The 27,661-nt window shown below is 43.8% G+C and overlaps 1 protein-coding gene across 1 annotated transcript; it reads right to left on the bottom strand.

Annotated features, from left to right (window-relative positions):
* Positions 1-14,532: 14,532 nt before the first annotated feature.
* On the bottom strand, positions 14,533-26,944 carry sall1a (spalt-like transcription factor 1a). The gene is made up of 3 exons (XM_086189155.1): positions 25,996-26,944; positions 17,109-20,518; positions 14,533-16,247 (listed from the first exon to the last, which is right to left on the bottom strand). The coding sequence occupies exons 1-3, from the start codon at positions 26,066-26,068 to the stop codon at positions 15,807-15,809; spliced, it is 3,924 nt and encodes a 1,307-aa protein (XP_086045281.1). The 5' UTR covers positions 26,069-26,944; the 3' UTR covers positions 14,533-15,806.
* Positions 26,945-27,661: the final 717 nt, after the last annotated feature.

Below are 27,661 nucleotides of genomic sequence, written 5' to 3'. Positions count from 1 at the left end.
TTTTTGGGGCCACAGAATGGAATCTTTAATTTCTTTTTAAAGGTTATATTAACCCTGAGATGAGCCAAAAGCAGGAGCTGGAAAACAACCAGGAAAAAAGTGACTGAAAGATGCAGTCTTCTGTGTTTGAGTAAGGATGAGATTATATTGGATTAAAGGGGATTTTTGCAATGCAAATGAATGCACCTCAAATCAATAAGGCCTGTTCTACTCAATATACAAACTAATTAAGAAGTAATACAATCAAACCTGAATAAAATAGATTGTGCAGCTTCCTTAGAAAGAAATCCAATCAAACCTTTTTATGTGAAAAGATAAAATCTAAAGCGATCTTTCTTTGTACGAATAATGACCTCGGCTTTGTGTCCATTTAATAAGGAAAACTTGTCTTAAGAGGTTACGCTCAATGTGCATATTCTAATCAATATGAATTACATAGGGTTTTATCTATGTTATCTGCTCCAGACTGCTAAGCTAATTAATGTTTTATCGAGTGTTTTAACTCAATTATTTCGCAAAGTCAAAGAGGTTCAACACAATTTTCTATGAGCACGCGGGAGGATGTAGTTGAGCTCTGCAGCCTGTAAAAGAGACACGAGCAACACAAGACAGACTTCACGTTTAACTGCATCAAAAAATTACACAGGCTAATTTACTTCCTGCGTTGCAATTTGGTTGTTTTAGAGCAAACTGCTCGTCGAACACAGTGTTACATTTTGCATTGTATCTGCCGGGTACTGCTAAAGTTTGGAGCCCCCTCCTCTTTCGCTTCATTCCAGCTGATTGCTCATTTTCTAATGCTAATGGTGCTAGGCTGCTGGGGTTAGAGTTTCTCCCCTGTCAGCTGGCCACTGGGGCTGTGGGACGGATCTAATGGGCTCTGACAGGAGGGAACTGATCTCATTCAAAGGGGATTTGATATGTGGGATGAATGTGGTGACCCTCAATGGACATATTAATGGCCATTATCATTCACAGATTTTGTGCCATTCATAAAGCCTCTTTCTTCTGGATGCACTGCGTCACACTCCATGACTTATAGATGAGCTGGACATATATTGTTTTCACTTCCTGTCAGGTAACACGTCAAACTGACTCAGAGCTCGGCTCCTGTGGCAGAGGCGGCGGCTGGTCGAATAGTTTGAGCAGCATAGTGCAGTAAATAATAACATGGTGGGTGTTGTTTACAATTCAATTACAACCACACGCCGGCAGAGAAAGAGACAAAGGCTCACAGTCACAGGAGACATCAGTATGGAGTCAAAAAGTCAATATTTAGCCTCCCCCTACTGCTATTTATGACTGAGGTGTCCCTTCATGCATTCAAAGTATTGTTTGTCCTCATCTTTCCAGACTACGAGGCCAAACGTCTAAGCCAAGATGAAAAAAAGCACGGAAATAAAGAAAGAAAAACAATAATGTATGGTGGGTGGATGCTAGAAATCAAATTCTACAGTCCTAAATGAGCTAAATAGAGTTTAAACTATAAACTAAGAGAATATATTTGTGCTCTTCACTGTCCAACAAAGTTTTTGTACTCATGAAAAACATAACTGGGCCAGAGGACGGAGAAGAAAAAATAAGGTAACAATCAACATGTGGACGCTTTTGAATAAACAAGTCTTAAAAAGGCAAAGCATTTCTAGTGCACAAAATGGAGTAGCCACAATTAAATGTTTCGGGCAGGATGTTCATCAGAGTGCGGTTTTCAAAAAAATCCCAAACAAATCTAGGCTGTCTATAAATGGGAGAAGCAGCCGGAGAAAAAGTCATATTCAGCCATATATGCATCCGGCGAGAAGTGAAGAGGACCCATTCTTCATTTCAGAGGGGCAACCGCTGCAAACACATGCGGCCAAGAGGCTGCAACTTGAGCTACTCCTCCCAGTACCTGGCTAAGATATCTGTCAGAGCCCCACGCAGCCATCACAAAGATCAACAAACATGTAATACAGGATTCAAAGGTTCAAGCATCCTGTATTAATCAACAATCAGAGAAAATATATTCATCATCTGTCACACCAACATTTCTTAATGCCTTTTTTTCCAAGCAAAAGTAAACACGCGAAATTAAAAAGCGCTTTGAAATCAAAGAGAGGCGTGCTTGTTGGGGAAAAAAATCCCCATACAAGTGGTTACTATTAAAAATGTTTAAATAACATCTGAATTCATGTTACTGTGATGAATTATGAACATATTCCAAGAGTTTTTCCTTTTCCCTGCATGCTCTATTAGTGGGAGTGAGGTGGCATTGCGAGCACGGTGGCGGCGGCAGCTTGGAAAGTGTTTCTTGACAGCTGCACAGGAAGTTACACCCCCCACTCCCCCCCCCCATACATACGCACACACACACACACACACACACACGTTTAGGTGTCACTAACAGTATTTTGAAATTTCCATTTTTAATCTCAGATTCCTGCCATGTGTTAACTTCAGAATAAAGTTCCGCTCCGGCGTGCTGGATGGCTCCTAATAACAATGTGTTTGATGGCATCAGATGCCAAATGGGTGCCGACTCCTTTCCTGGCCACACCCACTTCCTTTGTTCTGCTCATTTTGTAACTGTTTTCCAAATATGCTAACAAGAGTCAGTGCAAGGGGGATGCGAAGTTGAATAATTGTTAAAATGATTAAAACATGTGGTTTGGAGTTTACGGATCTTCATAAATGTACCACATTTAATTAAAAGAAAAAAATAATTTCCCACTTTACAGTTCTGCTAAAACCAAATATATATTTTTTAATCCTTTTATTTAATCAGATAATTGATTTGACCATTCCAGAGACAACAGTGCTTCTCTTAAACATATCATCATCTTATAAAATGTAACAAAACTCAAAATGAGCTCCACCTTAAAAAAAAAAAAGTTCAACTTTCAAATGTTATCTGCACATTAATGTGTTAATGACAGTGTAATAACTGGACAATGATACATACCATGCTGACTTTTTTTCACCTTTAGAAATTGATTTCAGGTTTTTAACACTTTTTTTGGTCACTGAACCTCTGACTTTCAGGAAGCAACGAACGCTGTAAGATTTACTTTAATGTCCACATTACACAACAGCAGCGACCCCCCCCCCCCCCAAAAAAAGTGAATGTGCCGATCTGTGTGTTTTGCTTCTCACTGAGCTGTCGATGAACAACAAACTGATAAAACATCTTAAAACAGCTGTAACAAAAGCAACAACCACGTCAGCCAAGTGCTGTTCTTCACTCCGAAGCCGAGGCAGCAGGACTTTTTTTGCCTGGCTTCCTCCACAGCCTGGAAAATCCTCCCGACATTGCCACCATTGTGAGAGCTACTTTGCTTTCACAGTCCAAAGATCAAAACAGCAGCCATATTTCCAAGGAACAAATGTCTTACCAGCTGGGTTGGTGTGAACACAGATATAATGCTGACAGGAAGCCAAGGCAGTCACTTGTAGAGCCAATTATGGGCAGAGCCGTGGGGGCAGGTTTACAGACACCGCTTTTCTTGTGTCGCGCTACACCGAGGTATATGATTAACTTCCTCACCAAAAGTACCCAGGCAGCCCAGAGTCTGCCCTCTTTGTAGGTGGCAAAGCTGGTGAGTCGTGGCATAGCCCTGCCGACACCAGACTACCGAGCAAAACAAAAAAGTGGGTTGCAACTGAAAGGGTTCATTTTGTTGTTTTTATTACTGACTGCACTTCCACATTCTTCGGCTTTTAATGGTTCTTCTTTAGGACATGTTTAACGGTTTGGTTAGGTTTTACAGAGGTGCTATCACCGGGAGAATGCAGGTTACAGGCTCCTCCTGAAGCCACAGAGGTTTGGCGTTCTCCGTCGGAGTCAGGAGGAATTCAAATTGACCCATCCGAATGAAATATCTTTGCTTTCCGAGGACTAATTACAGGCCTTTCCCATGAATGGAGGCTGAAGGAGCAACTTAATTAAGCCGTCTCTAGATTACCCAGCATTATTCTGCTGCTGCTGCATTCCCCAACTAAAATGATTTTCAGGAGGATCACGAGACTTCCTCTGGAGAGTTTGAGCAACAAAAAAAAAAAAAAGTGAAAAAAGCAATACCCTGTTGGTGAATCTTGTTTGAATCAAAGTAAAGAGCATCCACAGTGAGTGCCTCCTCCGATGTGGCATTGTCATGGTGGCAGAGCAGGGTTACACGCAAACAACAGTCTTTTAACTATGCATGGTCCAGCAGCCCTCCTTTACTGTCCAATTCAAAAAGTTCCTTTCACCACATCTGCCCTATTTGTGCGGCCTTTTCTTCACCTGACTTGCTCAAGAGATTTGCTTTATCTTTAAGGTCATTTCATTCAACCGGGCAACAAACAAGTGAATATAACTGTCCCCAATCTTTCCCTCGCAGAATTCATGCTTGAGTTGCCTCAAATAAAGAAGGTCCCTGCCACCTAGGAGAGGGAGCTCACAATCTGGGCAGCTCTATAGAAAACACCCCCTGTATCATACAGTCACCCTTTACAACTCAACATTTCCATTTAATGACACCCTACATATTAACCCTGGTCAGCATCCAATTACACAGAATAAGTGAATTATCTGGTGCCAGCATGCAATTTGAAAATGTTTTTCATGCAATGCAGGGACAAGGAGTGCGAGGGGGGGGGGGGGGCGGGGGGCGGGCCCCATTTTTCATCAATCCAGCATTCATTAAAGTGTGAGCCTGTGAGTTATTTTGAATCCATTAACTAAATACAGGTGATTCCCAGGCCCCTCTTACACAGGACCACCGAGATTCCCTGTCATAGAGGGGTGTAGAATGACACCGACACACACAACTGATTTGATGAGCTTCCCTCACCTCAGCCGGCCAGTGCTGAACCGAGCTAACTGGCTGGGCAAGCGTCATGGCTCCATTCATATTTAATTGCTAACTTTGCTAGCGGATAAAGTTACAGTCGGCAAAAACGGAGGCAAGAATCGTAACACCATTAAAAATATTTGCATCTATACAGTGTGAAGGTGAAGATATAATTTCATTTTAGGGCACAAAAATAGGATTTGTAATCATTTTATCTAAATTAGATGAACAGAGAGACAGTAAGGACAGTGCCTATCTCGTGTGTGTGTGTGTGTGTGTGTGTGTGTGTATGCACCTAACCAGTTAGACTACCTGCAGCAGTCTGCCGCTTGTAGCCAACATCAGATTAGAGGAAATCCAGTTGAAACTAGAGATTCATCATCAGGCTTGTTTGCCTCCGTGATGTGTGCCTGTAACAGTGACCCTTGACCTTTGGCCGCCAAAATCTTTTCAGCTCATCCTTCCATCCCAGTGGACACCTGTGGCAGTTTTGGAGTGTTCCAGAGATGTTGTGTGTGTGAAAACTGGACGTATGGACAGACGGGGTCTTTAGATACATGACGTCAGGCTGAGATTCTCGCTGAGCAGCTAAAGCACAAAGCTCCCATCTGTACTCGCCTCCTGGGACTGTAAATATCAGTGATTGGTGCAATCGTGCACTGATGCAACCGAGAGAAACAAAGACCCTCTTCACTCACCTTTGATCCCACGTCTCTAATCTGCTGGCAGATTTCCTCCCATATTTTGATCCATTTTATAGTCATAAATTATTAAGTGAGTCATTTCTGTCTGCCAGATAATTTAAAGAGGAGATTTTTAATTATGAAATTAATACTCTTTGAAACTTTACATAGCACATAACTGACTGTTAACAAACACCTGACCTGTCCCGAGTCCTTGTCTTTGATATGCAACAATACACACATGGATTCACACACACACACACACACACACACACACACACACACACACACACACACACACACACACACACACACACACACACACACACAACTCTATAACTACAGTTGTGCACAGCAGTCAGTCAGGGATGTGAAGTGATGGACACACACATACACGCACACACTGAATGTCACGTGTCGTGTGTCATCCCTTGGAGTGCTGGCGCCTGTCACTCAGTGGGGTCCTGGAATATGCGCCGCGCCATCGACAGGCGTCTGTGTCAATGCCTGACAAACCTCAAGGCACCAGGCTGTAATTGGAACGACTGGCTTAATCCTCAGATCAAGAGAGACTCATTGACAACCCGAGCAGCCAGCGCTCCCAACAGTGCCTTCCTCTGATGTCATCACCTCCAGCCAAAAGACGCTGCCACCATCAACCGCATCACCTATCCTTGTGATGCTTTATATGACGTTTTTCTGCTCTTGCAAAAGTTTGATTTTATGTTTCTCCAACGCTTGCACACGTTTAAACCTGCAAACTGCAACAAGTGAGATGAAAACTCTCTCTCTGCTGGATGAATTATCACCATGACAGTGGAGATCGTAGCAGCTCTACGTGTGTGAGTAAACGCACGACAAACACAAGTTGGTAGACTTCATCGCCACATGGGATTCCAAAACGGCTCCAAGGTTTCCAAGACTACTGGAAGGTAATCACAAAAAAGCATGAACACTGGCAGGAAAACTGTTTCTGCTTTGTTTGAGTGGACTAAACCAAACTGCAGCACCTGATACCTGCGTGGTAGTGATGAGTTGATGATGAGATTCATGGAGCTTTACACTGCAGAAGCTGCGCTGAGAAATGGTTTAAAAAGAAAAGCACCAACCAACAGTCCTCAAGCTTACTGATCACACACACACACACACACACACACACACACACACACACACACACACACACACACACACACACACACACGTCCATGTTTCTGTCAATGTGAACACAAATTCAGTTTAAAAATCGTAAAAGATTTTATCTTGAGTTTTTTTCAGGCACCCCCCCCCCAAAAAAAAACAAAAACAAAAAACAGATGAGGTTGGTTCTTCATCCACTGAACAATACAGATGCAGGGAAATTTCTTTGACAGTTTAACTGAAGGTTGTAGCAGATTTCTGGTTGAAAATACTGCTTAGTATGTCCAACTGGCTAAGTTTCCCTTTTAGTGGATTGCCCAGCCTCAGAATCACTGGCCTGGGGGAGCAGGAGAGCTACGTTTGTAGCTTTATTAATGTCTGTCACGACATCATTCAGGAGTTTCAGATCAACCGCGCTAGGCTTTTAAATGTGTTAACCTCTCTATAGTCTTCCCAACATTATTTGCTGGATGCTAGAAATGCAAAGTGAAACATCAACTATGGAAAATTAACCCATGGACATAAGCGTCCTGTAGGAAATCACCCAGACGATCACAATGTGCAGCGTCTGGAGCAGACAACCAGCAGACAGCCTCTCACACATGATTATTCTCAGTAGAAATAGCCACAGTGTTTGCTTGAAATTGCCCCGTGTCCCTCTCCCTCATCTCCCAGATGGGTAATCTGCTCAGCGATGGAGGGGAGCGTGCAGCACAAGTCGCCTCTGACACCTTCTTGGCACAGCCAGAGAGCCTAGTTCCCTATTTCACTCTCAAAAGCCAAGATGGCCAAACCCCATTTGTGGCCACTTCTGACTTCCTGAGTTCTCCTGTCAACAAGTATGTCAGAGAGTTCCGATGAATAGAAGCACACTCAAGATAGAACATGTTCTTGCAGATAGAATTTCACGATTGTAAGAATACATCTAAACAGACTTGTAGAACAAGCAGGGAGCAAGCTGGTGGAAGGCACATTCAGAGCTAAATATTGTGTTTCAAATCATAATGTGCTGCTGAGGTTGAGGCCTTCATATGATTTTGCAATTACTTACAGCAACTTGGTCGGTCAAAGCACATTTTTTCAACATGCTAAATAGTCCTCAGTAAAACTGGAGAGCCATCAACTTCACGTAGAGCATGACATGAGTGTTTCTGTGTATGTCTTTGTAAGTGTATGTGTGTGCACTGGCGCGCGCACGCGCGTGTGTGTGTGTGTGCGTGCGTGCGTGTGTGTGTAGTTCCTGGCTTTTGTAATGGCACCAGGAAGCTTGAGCCGTCCACCCAGGCATGCCTGTGCAGTGTAACCAAGGCTGACTGGCTGACCTCAGACTGTGTGGGCCCTTTAGCAGAAGATGAAGGAGCTTTTTCATTGACACAGGAACAGGAGGTATCGGCTTCCCTTCGCAGCAGCACTCATTCAGGCCAGACACAATGCGTTATTATTGGTTTTGAATTGAAATGTTAATTTTGGGAACTGGGCCTGGGAGCTTTCTCTGTTCATTTCTCATTTTTCACTTGGCTGAGTGGTCCGTTTAGATGAGGAGAGTTAACCCCCGACACTCCTTGTATTACAGCACCTTGGTCGAGCAAGGTACGAGCTGAGGGCCCCGGGCTAGCCCACAACACGCTAAAGCTTTCAGCAGCAATTGAGCTTAAACAGGATGTTTTCACTCCTGTATGATCCAGGATTGGGGAGGTTAGTGGCAAGAGGTGAAACCTGCAAGACCCAGGTCCCACTGAGGGCTCACTATTGATCCTGTGGCCACGGACCAAAAACCAGCTCTTTCTGGGCTGGCGGTGTGAGTCAGGCATGTCAGCAGAATGCTGTACAGTCTCACAGAAATGAGTGCATCAGCAGGCATGGCAGATCTATATGACCGGAATTAAACAGCATAATCAAATTGTTTGTGCAACCATTTAGCATCTCATTCACTCGCCGCCCAGGGCCAAACTGACCGCTGGAGACTGGCCGTCCACAGCTGTAACAAAGTAGGGCAATAACTAACAGCGATTAAAGGAATATTGATGGCCTGTGTCACACAGTATCCTGAAAAATGCTATTTGGTCAAATAGCTGCAATAATTAAGTATATGAGGGTCAGTCAATTTTATCTGCTGCTTTTATTTGGATCGATTATTTAGTAAAGCGGCCAAGCCTCAGAGAGCATTACTGCTGAGTGGGGTGTTGATTTCATACAGCGAAGGATTCAGCCAAGTGACACATAAACAAAGAGGCTGCGGAGGTGTTAAAAAAACATATCATTATGTAAATGTTAGCAATATTTCTTATTTTATTATGTCTATTTTGTATCTTATAGATTGTAGCAGTTTTTAAACAATACTTTTTTGTCTTTTCAGTCATGAAACGATGTTCTAACTTTTCCCCGTTAGGAAAACAACGCAGGTCTGATGCCGAGTGTTCACGTAGATGGATAAACATTAGCTGGAAGCAGGAATAATGAGTTTTAGCTGCATAAAACCTCTGTAGATTTAATGTGATGCAGCGGTTAAAAATAAACCAGGCCATTTAGAGGCTTCTCTCTGGGTTGATTGATTAAACATTAACCTGCTGGATCTGGGATATTTCTTATTAATCACAGGTGGCACAAACTTAACCGAGCATGGGGAAGGCATGTATGCAAAGACACACGCGCACACACACACACACACACACACACACACACACACACACACACAGGGGCAGAGACCATAAAAACAACCACCAACACATTTGCGATTGCAAGAAATGATGTAATCATGTTATATTTAGCAGATGCTTTCATCTGATGCAGTTTTAGCACTCGTGAAGCTCTTCGGGGTCAAACACCTAACAATGATGGTACCATCACCACACACACACACACACACACACACACGCACGCACGCACGCACGCACGCACGCACACACACACACACACACGCACACAGCTCCATATCAAACAGCACATTGTGGGAATTGCCATGACCTAATGCATTTCTTATCTTCCTTTTGATTACACATTTCACAGAGGAAACCATTTTCCTCTTCTCTCTAATGAAAAAAACAAACCTCAACTGAAGGACTGAGCAGTTTTTTAAAGAAGTGGGTGGCAGATTAGTAATCCTGAGACATCAGACACACTGTACAGTAGCCCCAAATCCAATAAAGACAGTGGAGCACACCAAAATCTCTATCTGGCCTTTTCCCACAGTCACAGAGTGTGTGTAGGAATCACACACTCCAGTAACGTCGGTGAATATTCAGCCACTGTAGCAGCCCCACACTTTGATCTCACTCTGATGTGGGTGGCCAGGATACACAACTACAACCGTTCTGCACTGGAGTCCAACAGAACCCCAAACCTGCCTCAGAAATAGCTCCGATTTTCTTGCGGTAACCCTGGGTGACTTTTTTGTGCCGGAGGGGCCTTTTATGAGAAAATTGACAAAGCAAATATATTTCAGCTGTTTCCCTGATGAATAATGTACGGCGAGGCAGATGGAGTGCTTTCAAAAGAATTCAACAGCTTCGGGGTTGTCCCTGCACATCAGCTGTCATCGTGTGATGTGGGTGGCGGTACTCGCACGGGGGCTTACGGCAGCACACAGGTGCCCCTTTCACTCCGAGGGCGAAAATGACAAATTCAATAAACTCAAGACATCTCTCCAGAGCACCTATGGAATCAAACACACCTGACAAGCAGCTGAAGGGCTTCTTCCTAGTCACCCTGACATCCCATCATGATGCTTAATATCAATATCTCCGTCCTCGGCCCCTAGAATATCTCTCAACCTCACTGGCGGGCTTTGACGCGGCGAGAATGAATAAAGAATATGTGTCAGAGGTTGTGGGACTGGAGGTTAGATTGTGATGAGGAAATCGAATCTGCGAGATGACATTAACAGAGAGTGTCCCCAACTCTGTGTGTGTTTAAGCCCCAGAGCAGACAGGCCTGGCTAGAGTTACCAACTGTAATTCTGATGGTGAAAGGCCCACAATCAGCCTCCTTAATCTCCAAGCAGTTCTTTAAAACCCAAGAAAGACGATCTATCTCCATTCTACTGTACAAAACAAGGAAACATGTGAGTCACCTTAAAAGGGAAATTCACATTAAATTAAATTAAATTTGCCTTTAGTGGCTACGAGGACAACCCGTGACGGTAGCTTTCTTTTTCTTTTTTTTCCCCATGATAACAAAAAACATGATTGTACTCTGTCAAAAGAGTCTCATAAACCGTGACCTGAAAGAACAAACCCCAGACATCAAATTTTAAAGAATTAGCATCACAACAGGCTAAATGTCCCTCTTGTAGTAAAAGCCTGGTGAAACGGCCCTGCAATTATACTGGTGATGATAAACTGTGAGACGTAGATAGCAGGAGCACTGTGCACGAGACAATCGCTTACTGTATGTTCATTAGCATCCCTGAAGGTTCCCATCTGACCACGAGGGAAACAGAGAGCCGAGGCTGTTCTGCAAGCATGAGTGCTCTATTAAAGAACGGGCCTCAAGTTTGGTGTGTCTGGTCCATGAAGAGCTCACATTAGGGCTCCCACCTGTTTGTCTGGGTACTCCTTTGACACAATAGGTCATGAAATGCAATATGGGCTTGTGCCTCTTTTCTGACCACACAAAGGGAACGAAGCGGATGAAGAGCAAGATAAACGACCTTGACATTTGGATAGTCTCCAGATTGCGATGCCATAAAAAATATAAACCCGTGTAAAGATTCCAAACCCCCGGAAGAGTAAAAACACAAATTTAAATAAAGAACAAACAGAAGCAAAGTGAAGAGGAAAAAAAATATATAAGTGTTAGATGAGAGATGATGCTTCCTAGAAGACAATGAGAGTGTACAGGCCGATAAAAAAAAAAAAAAAAAAATCCTGCTCCGTGTTTGAACTTCCAATCTTGAAGTCTCTAACCAGCTGTGTACACGCTGCAGACGGGCTCCGCTTTCCACAGGAAACACAAGAGAACCACAAGAAGATAAAGACCAGCATGAACTAGCAGGAGGAAGGAGGAGAAGAAGGAGGAAGAGGAAGATGACAAATCAGTGTGAGGCCCACATGAATATAAAATAAATCAATAATCACTCGGTAGACAGGATTAAGCTAATTAAGCACAGCACGTCTGCTGCTGAAGATAATGATTTTTTCCTACTTTAGGAACTTAAAAACTACATTTTGTTTCATTCCAAATCTAATTTAAAACCAAAATATGGCGCCTCTCCTCACAGCTCTGCTCAGGGTGCTGCGTATCCTCCACACCAGACATGGGTGTAGAGTAGTTCAGGAGGTTCGCGGGCCTCCGAGCGAGTCCATCACCTGTGTGTGATTGACAGCGTGGGCAGGTGTGGCGGCGCATCCGGAGAAAGTGAATCGTGGCTGGCTAAATGAGGCTCACCATTGTTCGCTGTGGGTCTTTGATCTCCCAGCGGTAGGCCCAAACCTCAGTGGGGAGTCCAGGTGGGGCCCCAGGCTACGGTTTGTATCGACTCAGGAGGGCTGTCAGCACAAGGCAGAGGATGTGGGAGGGGGCTCCGCCGGCTTCTCAAGACTGCCTCCCCATCCCAGTCCGACCCTGAAACCTGAAGGACTGTGAAGACAAGAAACAACACATATAGAACAGGTTTTACCATCCACTGACACTGCTGAAGAGTCGTTTTACGTGTTTGTGTCTTGTGTGTGTGTGCACGTGTGTCTTACTCACGCGCACGCACACACACACTTAGCTTCACAGGTCATAAATAGTTCATTTATTTTCAAGTGCCTTCTTAAGGTCACATGCAGAAGGATGAAATTCCATGTTATTCACTCTTCTTTCTCCAAAAATCTAATCAAAGCCGGGGGGGAAAAAAAGTTTGCAATTTTAAATATTATTTTGGGCCAGTATTGAAAACATTATTACATGAGAGAACTTCCAACACAAGTTAACTCTTAAGTGACACTGGAAACAAATGTTTTGTGCAGTAGCAGCTGTGCATACAATCCCGATGGAGCTTCCAGTGTGTACAGTGAGTGGACAGGAGGGGCCTCCAGCTCCAGAGACTAATGTTCCTCTGCTGATGGCCCCCTCCAGACACTGCAGAAAACCAACAATACAAAACACCAAACCTTTTAGCCCGGATGTGGAAGAAAACAACACTAAAATAAAACCTCATGGGTTTTACATGTCAAGAGTAAATCAAAAAAACAGCCAGAATGCAGAGCGTGTTTACAATATTAAGTGAACACAATCTCTGAGTCGAGATGCAGAGCAGCAGATGAGAGTCACGGCGCTACGATCAACTGTGACAGTGAGCAGGGCAGACTAGGACAGCCCCTCTTAGTCTGCAGCGATTGTGTTTCAGTGTGTTGGCCCGGCTCTTCCTGTGGTGCTCTGTGTTGTGGAGCAAAAAGCCACTGCTGGGAGCCACAGTGGAAGAGATCAATTGTACACATTCCTGCCACCTGAGATTCAAGTGTTTCTGTAATACTGCACAGCTCAATCGATACTTAAGCGAGGGAAGAGAGAGACTGACAGAGAAAGAGAGAGAGAGAGAGGAGCCCAGTCCATGTTTAGTGGTGGGACTATTCACACAGGGCTTGTATTTACTCCTGAATACTTCTGTTCCCCACCTGTGATTAGTAGGAGAAAAAAAAAAAAAAGAAAGGGGGGGGGGGATTCATCACGTTTTCTATTTTTCCCTTTTTTATTTATTCACCTAATTTTAGATCATGTCTGAAGTATCCCTGCAACATTATAAGATTTGGTCAATTTAAAAAGTGTGTTGCAAATGTTTTGTTTTTTTTCTTTAGTACATCAATTCTTATTATTCTTTTAATTATTACGGAAATTACATGATTCACGAATTTTTGAATAATTCAGTATAAATTAAGGTCGTCGCTATTATTGTTCATAACAGATTTAATAATCATTATTTAATATTGCTATTAATAAATAATATCAAAATAAAATCGGATTTTTTTTTTCAGTGTTGAAGTGCGTAATTGAGGACTAAAGCTTGAAATAGGAACGAATTTGTTCCCTAAACGTGAGGATGCGGAGGGGTTTTATTTTTCTTTCTGTGCCTTGAAGGATGTCAGGGAGCCGATGTGCTGCGCAAACACAGCTCAGGGGAACAGATGTGACCGTTAAAAAGCAAGCAGGCACTGTGGCCATGGATCATTTAGCTTTAGACGTCTTGAAATATAAAACGTAAATATTGGAGAAATCGGCTTTGTTGGAGAGGAGGAGGAAAACGCGCCGAGGATGCTGGACACAAATGAACAGATCCTGTATTGCAGGATGTGCAACGATGTGTTAAATTAAATGCAGCTGTTGAAATACAAAAGGAGTAAAAAAAAAAATCAGTTTGAATAATAGGCTAATAATAAAAAAAAGAATCGAGACGAGCGCCTTTTGAGCCGTCAAACGCTTTATCCGGATATCCGTGAGGTCGTTTTGACAACTTATTTTCTGTGATTAATTAGATCATCGCGTTCTTACTGAAACGTATCGATGGAGAAAAAAATTATCCAAAAGATAAAACTGTCTGTCCATGCAGATTAACGCATTTCCCAGCGAGATATATTTATTACAGTTTGATAAAGAAAATAACTTGGGAGGTGGAATCTTTTCTCTTTCAGCATAAAAAAATCCTCCAAACATTTTGTTTACGAGTGATTGGAGATAAACTGACGTGAATTATTTCAAATCGCGATTGTTTTGTATTCCCCTGCAGCGACAACGTCAGTGGCCGCATCCAAATCCTCCATTTCCGCCCCTTGTGACCGTCGGTGCGCACAAGAGTTGCACAAGAAGTTGTTTAATTTAGTAGCAACTCTTATTTCTGTTGCCGGGTGCGTTCGAATTAATGCAAGTTGATGTTCAGTGAACAGAAGAGGGAATAAAAACACACAGACACGCAGTGATTCTTTTGTAAAACGGATGTATTTGATTATTAGAGTAAAGAATTACAGTATCTTAGTTGTTAGTAGGTATTAAAGTGTAGAGAAACTGGACCCATAAAGATCTTCCAACTTTCCAAGAAAGTGCATGTAACAGTCCGAAGGTTGTCAAACCCAATATATATTTATATTTATAAAAACACTATCATTTTGTCCCCTGGCTGTGATGGACTTTTCTTGTGTGAGCTGTATGTACATTTTTCTTGTGAGGGAGTTTGTATTTCCACGTCTGAACGTATTTACAGAAGCTTCAACACACAACTTGGATGTCAGTGAGGATGCTGGGACTTAGCAGCAAAGTGGAAATCCAGCTGAGAAACAAAAGGAGAATCCTGCTCATTTGATTGGCTGTCTCAGTTCCAAACACCAGGGAAAAAAAAAGAAAAAAAAAAGGCCAGACTTAAAGTTGCCTTCTTAGCAACTGTCTCGCTCTCCACAACACCAGAATACAGGAAACAAAAGGGGGAAATATGGAAGTAAACAAACAAACAAACAAAAAAAATTTGAAAGTACAATACACAGAAATGGTAACAAGAAAACAAGTTAACACTAAATAAACCCTTGAAATGAAGCAAACTTCAATGTTTTGTCGTCCTTAAATAAAATCAAAGAATATAACAACTGGAAAGAAAGGAACTACCACGTCATTTAGTCCCTTGCCTGAATTTCAATGTTCTGTTTTCATGGGGGGGGGGGGGGGGGTGCATGACCACACAAATGTTAGACCATCTAAAGATCAGTGTACATTATTTACAGCAAGTCTGTTTGCATTTTACAGGGCTTATGCATCACATGGACATCGACAGTTCGGTTATAGCTACTACGGACGAGAAAATAACTTAATGCCAAGGTAAGATTATCTACCCCATATTCTAAGTTTCAAATGCACATTTTTAAGCACCCATACATACCCATCCTGGCTTTAAAACAAACAAAACCTAACTGTTAATGCTTCCACTGGGTTTTCAAGCACGGTTATAATCACTAATAAATAAGCTCCTTAAAACTATAACATGTACATTGTACAAAAAAAGCAACTTGTCTTCACACTCATGTTCGTAAAGATTCGATGGCGAGCAAAGCAGTTCATTTAATTTTGTCCCCGTCTTGTTCTCGTTCTTTTTCTTCTTCCGCTTGTGTGTGTGTGTGTGTGTGTGTGTGTGTGTATGTGTGTGTGTGCGTGTGTTCATTATGCCTTTAGGCATCTTCATGTGTCTGTACGCAACGGAGGACACACACACTCTCTAATTAGTGACAATTTCTTTATTGTCCTCCATGAAGCGTGTGAACCTAAAGTGGGCTCCATTCTCCGTGTTGGCCATTTTCTCCAAACCAGCCAGAGCAGCGTTGGGCTCCGTGCTATGTAGCTTGTCTAGGCTGCCCGTCAGGCCCCCGAGGGGAGAGCTACCTCCGTTTCCTACCCCGCCTGACATGGGTGGGATGCCCCCATTCTGAATGACGGAGATTTCATTTGTCTTCATTGCCAGGCCATTGGAGAAGGCTGCAGCGTACTGGTTCCAGAAACTGGCTGGATCCCCACTGCCTGCTCGAGATGCCATGTCCTTCTGGAAGATCTCAGGAAACTTGACTGGGTTAGTGCCCAGGAAGGCCATCGGCCCATCCACAGAGAGCCTGCGGCCACGTCTGGCAGGAGCGCTGTTCCACATGTGCGTGCCCATGTGAACCTACAGGGAGGAGAAGGGAGAGAGAGAGAGAGAGAGAGAGAGAGAGAGAGAGAAGGAGGAGATACACAGAGCAATGAAAGGGATGAAAATTAGTGATGTTTACAAACTTGGCCACAAGAGCTGCACATGAGATGATGCAATGGAAAAAATAATAATAATGCTCCAGTCCGTATTAAAATAGCTTCACACTCTGGGTGAAGCAGACTAGTTAGCAGCCTATGTGTGAGAGGAACCAGCATGGTGTAAACATCTTATTTTGGCAAGACTGATACATGCTACTTAATCTAAACCTTAATACGGTCATCTCACAGGGCGACCACAGGGTCTGGGCTAAAATTGCACTGTCCAGTTTCATTGCTGAGGTTAGTATTGCATGTGACATTTCACCTTTGCTAGTATCCTTTCCATGACAAAGACAACACTTATTGGTCTCTTTCTCAGAGGACACATTGAAGTAATTATATTTCAAATGTATCTCTAAACTACGAACAAAGTTCTGCTTTTTCTGTGCTTACTCCAGTAGAAATCTTCATCTACATATCCAACAGCCAGAGCTTGATTTAAAACAACTTAAAAAAATGATAAAAATCCCCTCAGTCTTTAACGACTCAGAGGTCATTCCGGAAAGCAAGACTAACTTAGCATGTAAAGACATTAAATTTACATTAATCATAGATATGTACTTCTGCCTCTTCAGGCGCCATTTTTATCTCAGAGGTCTGCTCATACATCAAGGCCTCTTCTGATTTCTTGTGCACTGACAAGCAGTGTAAAACTCAACAACACCTCTGAGACCAATATTCCTCACACATGCACAGTCTGTCAGGAAAGCAACAGTTTTCTGGGTGTTTTGACATTTACCTTGAGGTTTCCTTTGGTGGTGAAAGCACGGCCACAGATACTGCAGGCGAAGGGTTTCTCCCCAGTGTGGGTTCTCTCGTGGATCTGTAGAGCACTGGAGGAGGAGAAACACTTCCCACAGGTGTTGCAAAAGTGTTGCTTAGGTGTCCTGCGTGGCGGAGCAGCGGAGAGCACAGGGGAAGTGGATGCAGATGATGTGACCAAGCCAGGAGGCATGTCCTTGTTCTCTGGGTGGAGGCTATGAAGGAAGCCGTTGACCTCAGGTTTGTTAAGAGAGCCTACAGAGAGCAGGGATGGGGTCGGGCTTGAGGACAAGCTGGTGTTTGACGGCTCAAACAGCTGTGAGGGAAGGTCTCTCATTTGATGGGTGAGCATGTGCTGTTTCAGGTTGCCCTTGGTGGAAAAACCTCTGTTACAGGCTGTGCAAATAAATGGTCGTTCTTTGGTATGGCTTCGATAGTGAATGTCCAAGGCACTCTGACAAGCAAAGGTCTTACCACATATGTCACAGGATGTGTTCTTGATGGTGTTACGCTCACGAAAGGGGAATATCATGCCCAGGGGATCTTTTGAAGGATTGACAGATGTCAGGTCAAGGGCTCCAATGTTAGAGGGGTGTGAGTGCAAGAGGCTTGCACCGGTGTGCTCCAAGGATAAGGCCCTATGATGCCTTTCTTCAAGGCTGGGAGATTTACGTGGATGTGGCTGCATGCTAGTGGGGGATGGTGCCTGCATGGAGGAGGTAGATTCTGACACAGCTGGACTCCCAGCACTTTGGCTTTCAACATCCCCTCCAAGAGATGAGGAGTCATTGGTGAGACAATCCCCCTCAACTAAGCCATTAGCCATAGCCTTCATTTGAATGGATTGTAGCTCCTCTGTTTCATTATTGTGGGCATTCTCCTGGCCTATTTTCTCATGCCCTTCCGGGCAAGCCATGTCAAGAGGTGCTGGAGAGTTACAGAGGCTGTCATGGGAGGCATCAGCTGACCTGGGTGTGTCTGGCACACTGCTATCTGGGCCCTCCTCCATTCCTTCCATATTGTCATCAGAGAAGTTGTCCAGGTCATCAAAGTTTCTCTCCTCAAATGAGCCAGCGTCAGAGGCCATAGATTCTGGGTAATTCTCTGGCAGTGGGGTGTTAGGGATCTGTCCACCCATGTGCATGCGGATATGCTGTTGTAGAACTACAGCATTTGTGAATTTCTTTTGACATATGGGGCAGGAGTGTTGAACTCGAAGAGGAGGCATGGCCCTGTGGACGCTGTAGTGGGTCTTAAGATTTCCCTTGGTGGTGAAGGCCCTACCACAGATTTTACACTTAAAGGGCCTTTCTCCGGTGTGAGTACGATAGTGCATTTTCAGAGCACTTTGACAGCTCAGTACCCGATGGCAGATGACACATTCATTTGGGTCTGTGACCTTCCTGTCAATGTTCTCCACAAGCTGCTGTAATTTAGAGGTTTCTGACCCCTGGAGGGGATCCAGAATTCCTCCAAATGGGAATTTAGCCTTAAACTGATCAGACATCAGAGGCATGAGCGGGTTGGTCATCATGGGCGGGCTGTTAGATGTTGTGTACTCAGCAGTGCTCTCTGAGGCAGAGCTCACATTTGTCATGAAGCCTGAGGAATGGCTGCCTTCTTCAGTTTTCCCATTTGAGGTAGGAAGAGTTGCACCCTCACCCTCTTCAGATACTCCATCATTAATTTTAGTTGAGGGCTCAGTAGCACCTGAGTCACTCTTTGCAGGAACAGAAGGGCTAGTTATGGCTATCGAATGATCTTCCTTTTTTATGAAATGTGGCAGGCTTGGCATGGTCGGTGGCAGCAACATGCCGACAGAGGAAGTCAAAGTGGGCAAAACTGGTTTGCTATCCAGCCAGCTGGTGACAGGCTTCTCGGGGGGCATGGACATGCCGTATGGAATGCCGGTGCTTGTTGGTATGTTGTCTAAATGCTCTGGAACAGGGTATGGATTCATCTGGATATGTGGATATTTTTCTTTATGACGCTGGAAATGTACTTTCAGGTTACCACGGGTGGAGAAGCGGTTGCCACAGATATTACATTTGTACGGCCTCTCTCCAGTGTGAGAGCGCAGGTGGATTTGCAAGGCACTGTCACTCCCAAACACCTTGCCACAAAACCTGCACTTGTGCTTGAAGAAAGCATCATCGGAGCTGCTCTTGTGTTCAAATGAAGTGACATTTGGCGGCTTGCCTTTCCTCTGCTGGGCCAGAGCTGCTAAAGAGTTGAGGTCCTCAACGGTGGTGCCAACACTGGGCAGTGAGCTGGAGAAAAGAGAGTTTCCAGGTGGGGGCTGAGGTAGAAGGGGATTCACTGCAGAGCTTAACAAGCTACCAATTCCAAATGCTGGCGTGGATGACTTAGCTAGTGAGGAGCTGCTGAGCTGAGAGTGGAGGGTACTCATGTGACTCGGCCTCTTTTCCGAGGACTGGGTATTGACTGTTGATGGCCCCAGCGTGCTAATGCTCTGAGATGTCTCACTGCTACTTGGGTTGGACTGAGGTAGCTGTGCTGCTGCAGCAAGCTGCTTTAGGCTGCTAATACTGGCTGACTGACTGGCCAGGTTCTGCGCTAGGCCTGCGGCTGCAGCCAGCTGTTGGGAGAGATGGGAGCTGAGTGTGGTCAGTGGGCTGGCAGTAGGCCCCATTGTGCCTGAAGCTGAGGTTGGGGGCATCTGCATTTCTGGGGATTGGGAAGCCAAGCGCAATATCTGATGCCGAATCTGCTCTATAAGCTGCAGCTGGTGGATCTGTTGCTGTTGAAGGGCTAGAAGCTGCTCCATCAGGGCTGGCACTGCCACCCTGGGGCCCCCTGTGGAACGGGCCTCTTGGGAGAATTGGGCCACAGCCACTTTGGTGCTCTGTAGATTTTCAATTATGACATTGCTGTTGATCATAGAGAAGTTCCCCAGCTCAGTCAGGTTACTGAGCTGAGGTAGAGGGGCAGAGATAGCTGAAGTACCTACAGCAGGGCCAGATGTGCCCCTGCCAACATGGCTGCTGACTGTGTTGATGGGGCTCCTGCTCTCCGTGCGACTGCCTTCCTCCTCATGGCCACTGCTCATTCCAGAAACGTCCACATCCATGGATTCGTCTTTTTCAAGAGAGTTAGGCTCCAAAAGGTCACTGCACTCTGTTTGATCAGTGTTATTAGCTGTGTCATTCATCTGGTCATCGGGATTATGGGGAGGAGACCCAGGCGAGAAACTTCCAGCGGGGGAGGCAGGATTTTCATTCACTATCAGAACTAACTGATTCTTAGTGCAATTCTTCTGGTGTTCCTCAAGATCTGATAGTTCAAAGAACTCAGCGCAACATCTGTTACAGACGTGGGCATCTGACTCCTTGCAGGTGGGGTCCTCCGAGCAAAGTTCTGTGTCCCCTGAAAAAGAGGAAACAGAGGATTAGTGATTAGAGATGTTTTGCAGCTGAAGAAGCAGCTTTATCTCCTAAAATTCCATTGTTGTTAATCTTAACTTAATCAGTTTTACACTTATCCCCTTGATGTGCTCACAAAAAACAACGATCGAAAGGCAACAATAAGCCACAGAAATGAGGAAAAGCCTATTCAGTGCAGTGGCCTCTGACACGTGATAAGAAAAGATCCAAAATCAATGAGAACTACTCAAATATTGTTTAAAAGTGATCTTTGAAGATGTACATCTGGGTTTCATCAGTCAACCAAAGGTAATCATTTTCTCCAGATAATCCATCAAAATATAGAATAGAGTGAAGTGAGGACATTGGATCTTAATGAAATTTCATAGAAAGGCATTGATTTCCTATATTCCATGCTCTTCAAAGTCTACTTGTCCACTCGGCGCAAATCAAGCATTTGAAGGACTTATTAGACTTTCAATTTGCTGTCAACTTTGCTCATTTTCAGCCAAGTATGGGCATTTTGGACAGGTTATCTATGTCACTAAACTAATTTGTATCCACTCAGGCAGCAATCACAGTGAGACATGAACAACAGAGCCTGTGGCATCCAGACTGTTACGTGCTCAGACTACACAACAAAACAAGCAAAACAAATGAGGAACACATGACAAATAAATAGAAAAACAATATACAGACTTTTGTGATACTCATGGAATTTCCTATCACCATTACGATGTTTCATGTCCCGGAAAAATTTAAAATATGCTGAATCTATGACTGTCGCGAAGCTTCTTTTCCATAATCAATAACAAATAATCACGGACCACGTAACTATCAGCTGAAAAAAGGCAAACTATACTTACACAAACAAACAAAACTCTGTGTGATTAAAGGAGTTGGACAAAAGTGTAGGGACGCATTGCAAACTTCCCAAAACTGAGAAAGTGGACAATCCAGCTTCAGTTGAAACAAAAAAAAACAACAAAAAAACAAAAGTGACGACCATCTTTCAAATGCGCATAGTAACAGGCTTTTCAATTTTCCATCATTTTAATAAACAGGACGAGCCAGGGAGTGAACAAGCAAGTCAACACCCTGCCCCCAGAGCCACCGCTGTGCTCCAGACTTTCCTTATTCTTTTCTCTCTTTGTCAAACTAAAATCTCGCTGTTTAACATACAAGTTGATTTACAAATTGCATTTTTCTATGAATCCCTTTCATTGTGGCTCTGGCCCCTCAACACTTTCATCAGGGCCAAGAATTCATTTGCAAATGAAACCCAGAGAAGTGCAGCCCTGCCCCACAGAGAGACAGGATGCCTTCCCATTGTTCGCGCAGCATGGGAGCGGCGGGGATCGTCGGCACAGCCTGGCCCTGCTCATCTCAGTCGACTCAAAGCAGATCCTGTTTAATTCAGGGATTATCTCCCTCAATGTTTCTCTGCTCAGAGACATCAGATAACGCAAAGTTGCCATGACAGTAAACCCTGGCCCTCACACTACCAAACCATGCAAACAGAGAGGACTCAACTTTAATAACTTTTCATGTTAAATCCCCCCTCGTCCACCCACCCGCATACCTACACCCCAAGAAGTGTTAATTTTGGAAAAAAAGAAAAACTAGATTGATTAATAGTGTGAGAAACGTGAGGATTAAATGAACACATTTCAAGAGTGACTGTACAGAAATCAGTGTTAAAAAGTCTAATCATATGATGCTGAGAAGGACGGAAACGGGAGTCGTACAAATAATAAAAACAAAAAACAGCTTCTGTCTGGCAAATGCCAGGGAAGATGTAAAACAGAATAGTGTGTGTGTGTGTGTGTGTGTGTGCGTGCGCGCGTGTGTATGTTTGTACGTGCGTGGGTGTTTGTGTGTGCGCGGTGAAGTCCACCCAGAGCATGACAAAATATGCAAAAATCAAATGGTGCAAACTGAAATAAAGTACTTCACGAATTCATTCATACGCATATTTAAAAAAAAAAAAGCCTATGTGTTTAATTTTTTCAACATTAATTTACATGTAACAATGACAATATTTCACATGGAGCATATTCATAAAAATCCCACAAATCATAACTGAGTGTTGTACTACCATATACTGTGCTATTCTTTAACGGTGAATATTAAATTCAGAAATGTTGAAACTGTCACAAAATCATGTCATTACATTAAAGTAAAACATATTGCAGTCATTAAAAAATGTTTTTCAGTAATAATTAACTAATTCATAACTGAGCAAAAAAATGTTTTGGTCAAAATTGTTCAATGCAGTTGTGCAGCTCCTCTTTACCAACTCCACTTCCATGAGGAATGTGACTGAAAAATTACAAATAAAAATGTGGAAAACAGAAGGAAGTCTACAAGTATGTCTCATCAATAACTAAGATACTACCACAGTTACATATTGGCGTTTTAAACTGTGCTGTACCGTTTTACCTCTCCCTACGACAAAGGGGAAAAAAAAACAATCAAAACTAAATCAAAGTATGTCTACAAATCCACTGTCCATGCAAGACGAGTACAGCAAATAGCACAGATGCTAGCATTAGGCTTAATTCCCAAAATAGCACGGATTAACTTTGAATTCAAATTAAGATAAAGTAAGTCAAGCTGCTATGAAGATGGAGTCTGTAAAACTTCCACAGAATCTCTATCAAAGGCACAATGCGCCTGGCTAAAGGGCATCAGGAGAGACAAAAAGCAGAGGACGAAGCCTCGAAGAGACTGACCAAAGTTTGAATATGAGAGACCAGAAAGAAAGGATTAGTTCAAATAAAGTTGACGGAGAGCTTTGAGAGGTCCTACATTATTTTTTCGCTGGAGGCCTCTGTGAGCCTCTTGACACTTGTAACTTCAGGAGGGTTTCTGCTCACATCGTCTCCAGCCCTCAGGACTCATCCCACTGAACACTAGATGGGGTTCCACTAAAGCTGCCTTGGTCCAGGACAAGACTCAAATCTCAGAAGCTCTGCCCCGGTGACATGCTTAAAGCTTAAGGGGAGGGGAAAAAGCAAAGCAAGTCCTTCAGCCTACAGCTTCACTCATACACTGGCAAAAACACAAACAACTGTACTGTGTGTGTGAGAGTGTGTGTGTGAGTGGGGTACAACAGTGCCCCTGCCAATTTCCCCTCTAGGGGGGCCACTCTGATAGGGTGAAATGGGATGGTTACAATATTGATAAGCCCCCCCCCCTCTCTCTCTAACACACACACACACACACACGCACACACACACACACACACACACACACACACACACACATTTTTTTTTAAAAAGGACAAGAAGAAGAAGAAAAAGCCGAGGCCTTGCTGGGCCGCCTGCAGCTCCGATCAGCAGGGTCAATGGCAAGGTAGAGTCGAACACGCTGGGCCCTGAACTCTGGTCACCTCCACACAGAGGGACACTCACAAAGGTTAAAACAGCTCAGCGTCTCACCCTATGTGGCTCTCACCCCAGCCTCCCAGGAACCACGGCCCTCACCATCACTGATATTCAACCACCAATACAATGACTTTCTGTTCTCACTTCCGGCTACCGCAGCTGAAAAAAACAAAAAAAACACAAAAAAAAATCCCACCCCCATCGGAAAGACAGCGTGGCCCAACACTTGTAATTACATTCACAAGATATTTGCAAAACCCATTTAAAAATGCAGCGTGGACACAAATGAGATGTTTGGCTTCCTGCAGTCTTCCACGGTTTATGACAAAAGTAACTCTATATCAGTTTTATTACATTTAAAAGAAAATGCAAAAAGCAAAACAACAACAACAACAAAAACATTTGGGGATTAACTGGGTTTCAGCTTCATCAACAAGTTCCTTAATAATAATACTACTACCAATAATAATATAAAAATATGTGAAATGTGCTTTTCCTGAGAGAAACAAGTGCTCATTCCAAGTGTGCTGCTCTCAAGCACCACTAAAAGCTCTGACTTATTTACATGATATGACATTTATATGAACTAGCCAACAGGCTTAGCTGGAGCTTCAGATATAATTTCCATGATATATATAGATAGATTCATATTTATCCTAAACATACATGTAGATATTTTAGCTGTGTTTCCCCACAAATTAAAATTAATAAAATATATCTTCTATAAATATGCAGCAAAATTCAATCACGCTGCATGTGAGAGTTAAAAGAAGCCTCCAGTCATTTAAATAGGTTTTGTTAAAACGGAGAAAAATACAAAGAAATAACGCTCATCAGGAGGGAGTCGTGAGATAGAAGAGACGTCAACAAACGAGACGTTAAAACAGCGCTCGAACACCGTTGTTCATCTTATTTCACTCTGGATGCTTCCATTAATTTCGCTTGGATCTGTTGGATCTTCACCAAATTAAAAAAGTATTAATTTAATCATTTACGACCAAACAGACTTTTGTTGGCCTTTGGAAGTCTGGATGCTACTTCAACGTCACATTTTAGCCAAAGCAACAACCCGGCGGCTGCAGGACTCTTGGTTCACCTTTAGTTCACATTTTTCGCCTCATCATCCGGGATTTTTGTTTTGTTTTGTTGTTGTTTTTAAATTAAAAAAAAAAAAGAAAAGAAGATCGGTTCTGTACTCAAGAGTTGATTTCGTTGACTCAGCTACACTTTATGTTTGCGTGAATCACGGTGACTTGACTTCCCCGCTGCTGTTTTATGAACAACAAAACAAAACACACACAAAATAAAGAGCGATGAGTAACGTGGTGACTGAGGGGACGTGTGTTCCTGTTCGCGCGCGCTGTGTAAAGTTTGAGCACCTTTCACCTCACTTTAGTGCACAAACAGGCGATGACTAACTGACTTTCAACAGCAAAAAAAGGAAAAAGAAAAAAACAAAACAAAATATGTTGCACGACTTTGACAACACACGCGGATGAGGGACTGTGTGAGACCCGGGGAAAGTTGGGAGTCCCGGCTGGAGCGACGCGGTGGTCCAGAGAGCGACCGCTGAAGGCAGCGGAGACTCGGTGAGGACCGAAAACCTCCCACTCGTTCTAGGAGAGTGTGTGTAGGTTCGATTAAAAGGACGATTTAAAGCTGAAACTCAGCTTAAAAAGTTTACAAACTTTTTCCCCTCCCTCTCTCTCCCCTTTTTTTTTGGAAAAAAAAAACCTCACGAAAATTAAACCCAGAGGAGAAAAAAAAACCCTCACTGTTGTATTTAATACGGTATTTCTGGTTATGTGTAATTCAACAACTATTGAGAACAACACAGAAGCATATTTAAATCAGAAGACTAAAATTATTTTAAACAACATTCTATGGCTTAGGATATGTTTATAAAAAAAAACTAAGACGATTGCAAACAAACAAAAAAGAATCAATTCAAAGTAGTAACTTCAACTTCCATATATGGAGACAGACTGGATAAAAGCGCAGAAAAGTGTGAGAAAAGCAGAGCGTGTGTGTGTGTGTGTGTGTGTGTGTGTGGTGGTGGGGGGATAAGAGCGAGAGTTCGCTCGGGACTCACCATTGTGCTCCGATAAAGGCAGATGAGGGTCGGATTGGAAGTGTTGCGGCTTCGCTTGTTTCCTCCGCGACATGCTGGCTGGCACATCAGCAGGCAAAGAATAAAAAAAATGACTACAAAACCTTCTCAAAAATTACGTAAATGGAGCCCATCCACCGCGCATGTGCCACGTTATGATTATCAATAATGCTCTGCGATTAATCATACGGGGGGTGGGGGGGGGGGTACGGGGTTGGGGGTGAGGGAGGGAGGGGGGGCTTCTTTGAAAGGCGATTGGCACCTCGCCAGCCCCCCTCCTATTCAAATGAAGTCTCTTTAATCAATTAGCTCCTGATTTGCTGGGGACTCTTGTCTCTCTCTCGGCTCCCACCCAATGAGTTGATCCGAACGGGGAAGAAAGGCTGGGTTTTCCAAACTCCCTTTGGATGCGGTTTAACCCCTTCTGTTAGCCGAGTCAACGCTTATCTTGACTTCTACAGGGGAATGTCAGCGTCTAGTCCATGCCTGCGAGAGTATCTTTCAATCGCCCTCACTGATCGAGAAGCGATCACAGTTTCTCTTTTTTTGTTGTTGTTGTTCCTCCTCTCCTCCTCCGGTAGATGCAGACCTCCGCGATCAGCAACCAACTTTCCTCTCACCCGGGTAGTCCGTCCTCGGCTCTCGCATTGATATAGTTGTAATTCACTTCTTGTTGTGCCGGAGCGTTGCGCGGACACCTCCTCTCAATAGAGTTTCAGGCGAGGCTCCGGGTGCGCTGGAAGCCAGGGTCGCTCAAGCGTGTTCCGTCCGTGCGTAAATGGCACCGGTGCGCGTTCCCCCCAAAAAAGTCCACGGTGTGATCCGACGTCCTAATCGGCTTCATTTGATTATTGGTAGAAAAAGAGGGGAGGGGAGGGGGGTTTACATACTAACACGTTTTCATCACACACTGCATTCCGCGAATAAACAAACTTTGAGGGCCCGTGCAGCAGTGGGACAAATGTGGAGCCCGGCCCATCGAGGATCTGATTGGTGACTGGGCTATTCAGTCATACTGCCATTCACCACCTCCTCCTCCTCCTCCTCCCCCCCCCCTCCCTGTCTAACCCTCGCAGCTCTCTCGCTCTCTCTCTCTCTCTCTCTCTCTCTCTCTCTCTGCATGCGCACAGCAGAGCCAAACGCTTTGTGCTCACCGGGATGATCAGTGGTGAAGCTCAGCGGAGAAAAGTTTTAATTTCTTCCCTCAACATTTAGTTACTATTTTTTTTTAAAGAGCGACTGTCTCACATCCATACAGGCTATTACTCCGCCTACCTGCTGAACAACATCAATAGAAAAAAAAAGTTCCACTTCATATCGTCGCCATCCGGTGGGTTGTTTGCGTTGGAAAACCAGTGTAAATGCATTTTATCCTGAAAAAGTTCGGTGTTCTGTGGGCCTTTTGATGCCACTGATACAGACGCGAGTCTAGTCAAGCCTATCAAATATTTTCTAAAAATACAAATGATTACTATTGTTATCATTATTAATAATTCCCTTAATAATTCACTAAGAGGAGCGCGCCTTCGGTGGGGATGTTTTAAGGGCAAGAGGTCCCACAGGAGCTTCATCTGAGCGCTGAGTCGAGTAGATTTATTAGGTGAAAAAGATAAACGAAGCTCTCACTCGGGCTGATTTTGAGAAATGA

This window comes from Aulostomus chinensis, chromosome 2 (genome assembly GCF_037954235.1).
Source record: "Aulostomus chinensis isolate RoL2024-O1b breed Wild chromosome 2, RoL_Achi_v1.0, whole genome shotgun sequence".
Classification (NCBI taxonomy): domain Eukaryota; kingdom Metazoa; phylum Chordata; class Actinopteri; order Syngnathiformes; family Aulostomidae; genus Aulostomus; species Aulostomus chinensis.
This window is presented reverse-complemented; position numbering and strand designations above follow the sequence as displayed.

What these genes read in the sequence shown, in the direction of transcription:
- sall1a (XM_086189155.1), bottom strand. Translation starts at nt 26,068, where the DNA reads ATGTCGCGGAGGAAACAAGCGAAGCCGCAACACTTCCAATCCGACCCT. An exon ending in GCCTTTATCGGAGCACAATG is followed by an intron (nt 20,519 to 25,995) that starts GTGAGTCCCGAG and finishes CCTCTTTTTCAG; the next exon opens with GGGACACAGAACTTTGCTCG. An exon ending in CCACCAAAGGAAACCTCAAG is followed by an intron (nt 16,248 to 17,108) that starts GTAAATGTCAAA and finishes TCCTCCCTGTAG; the next exon opens with GTTCACATGGGCACGCACAT.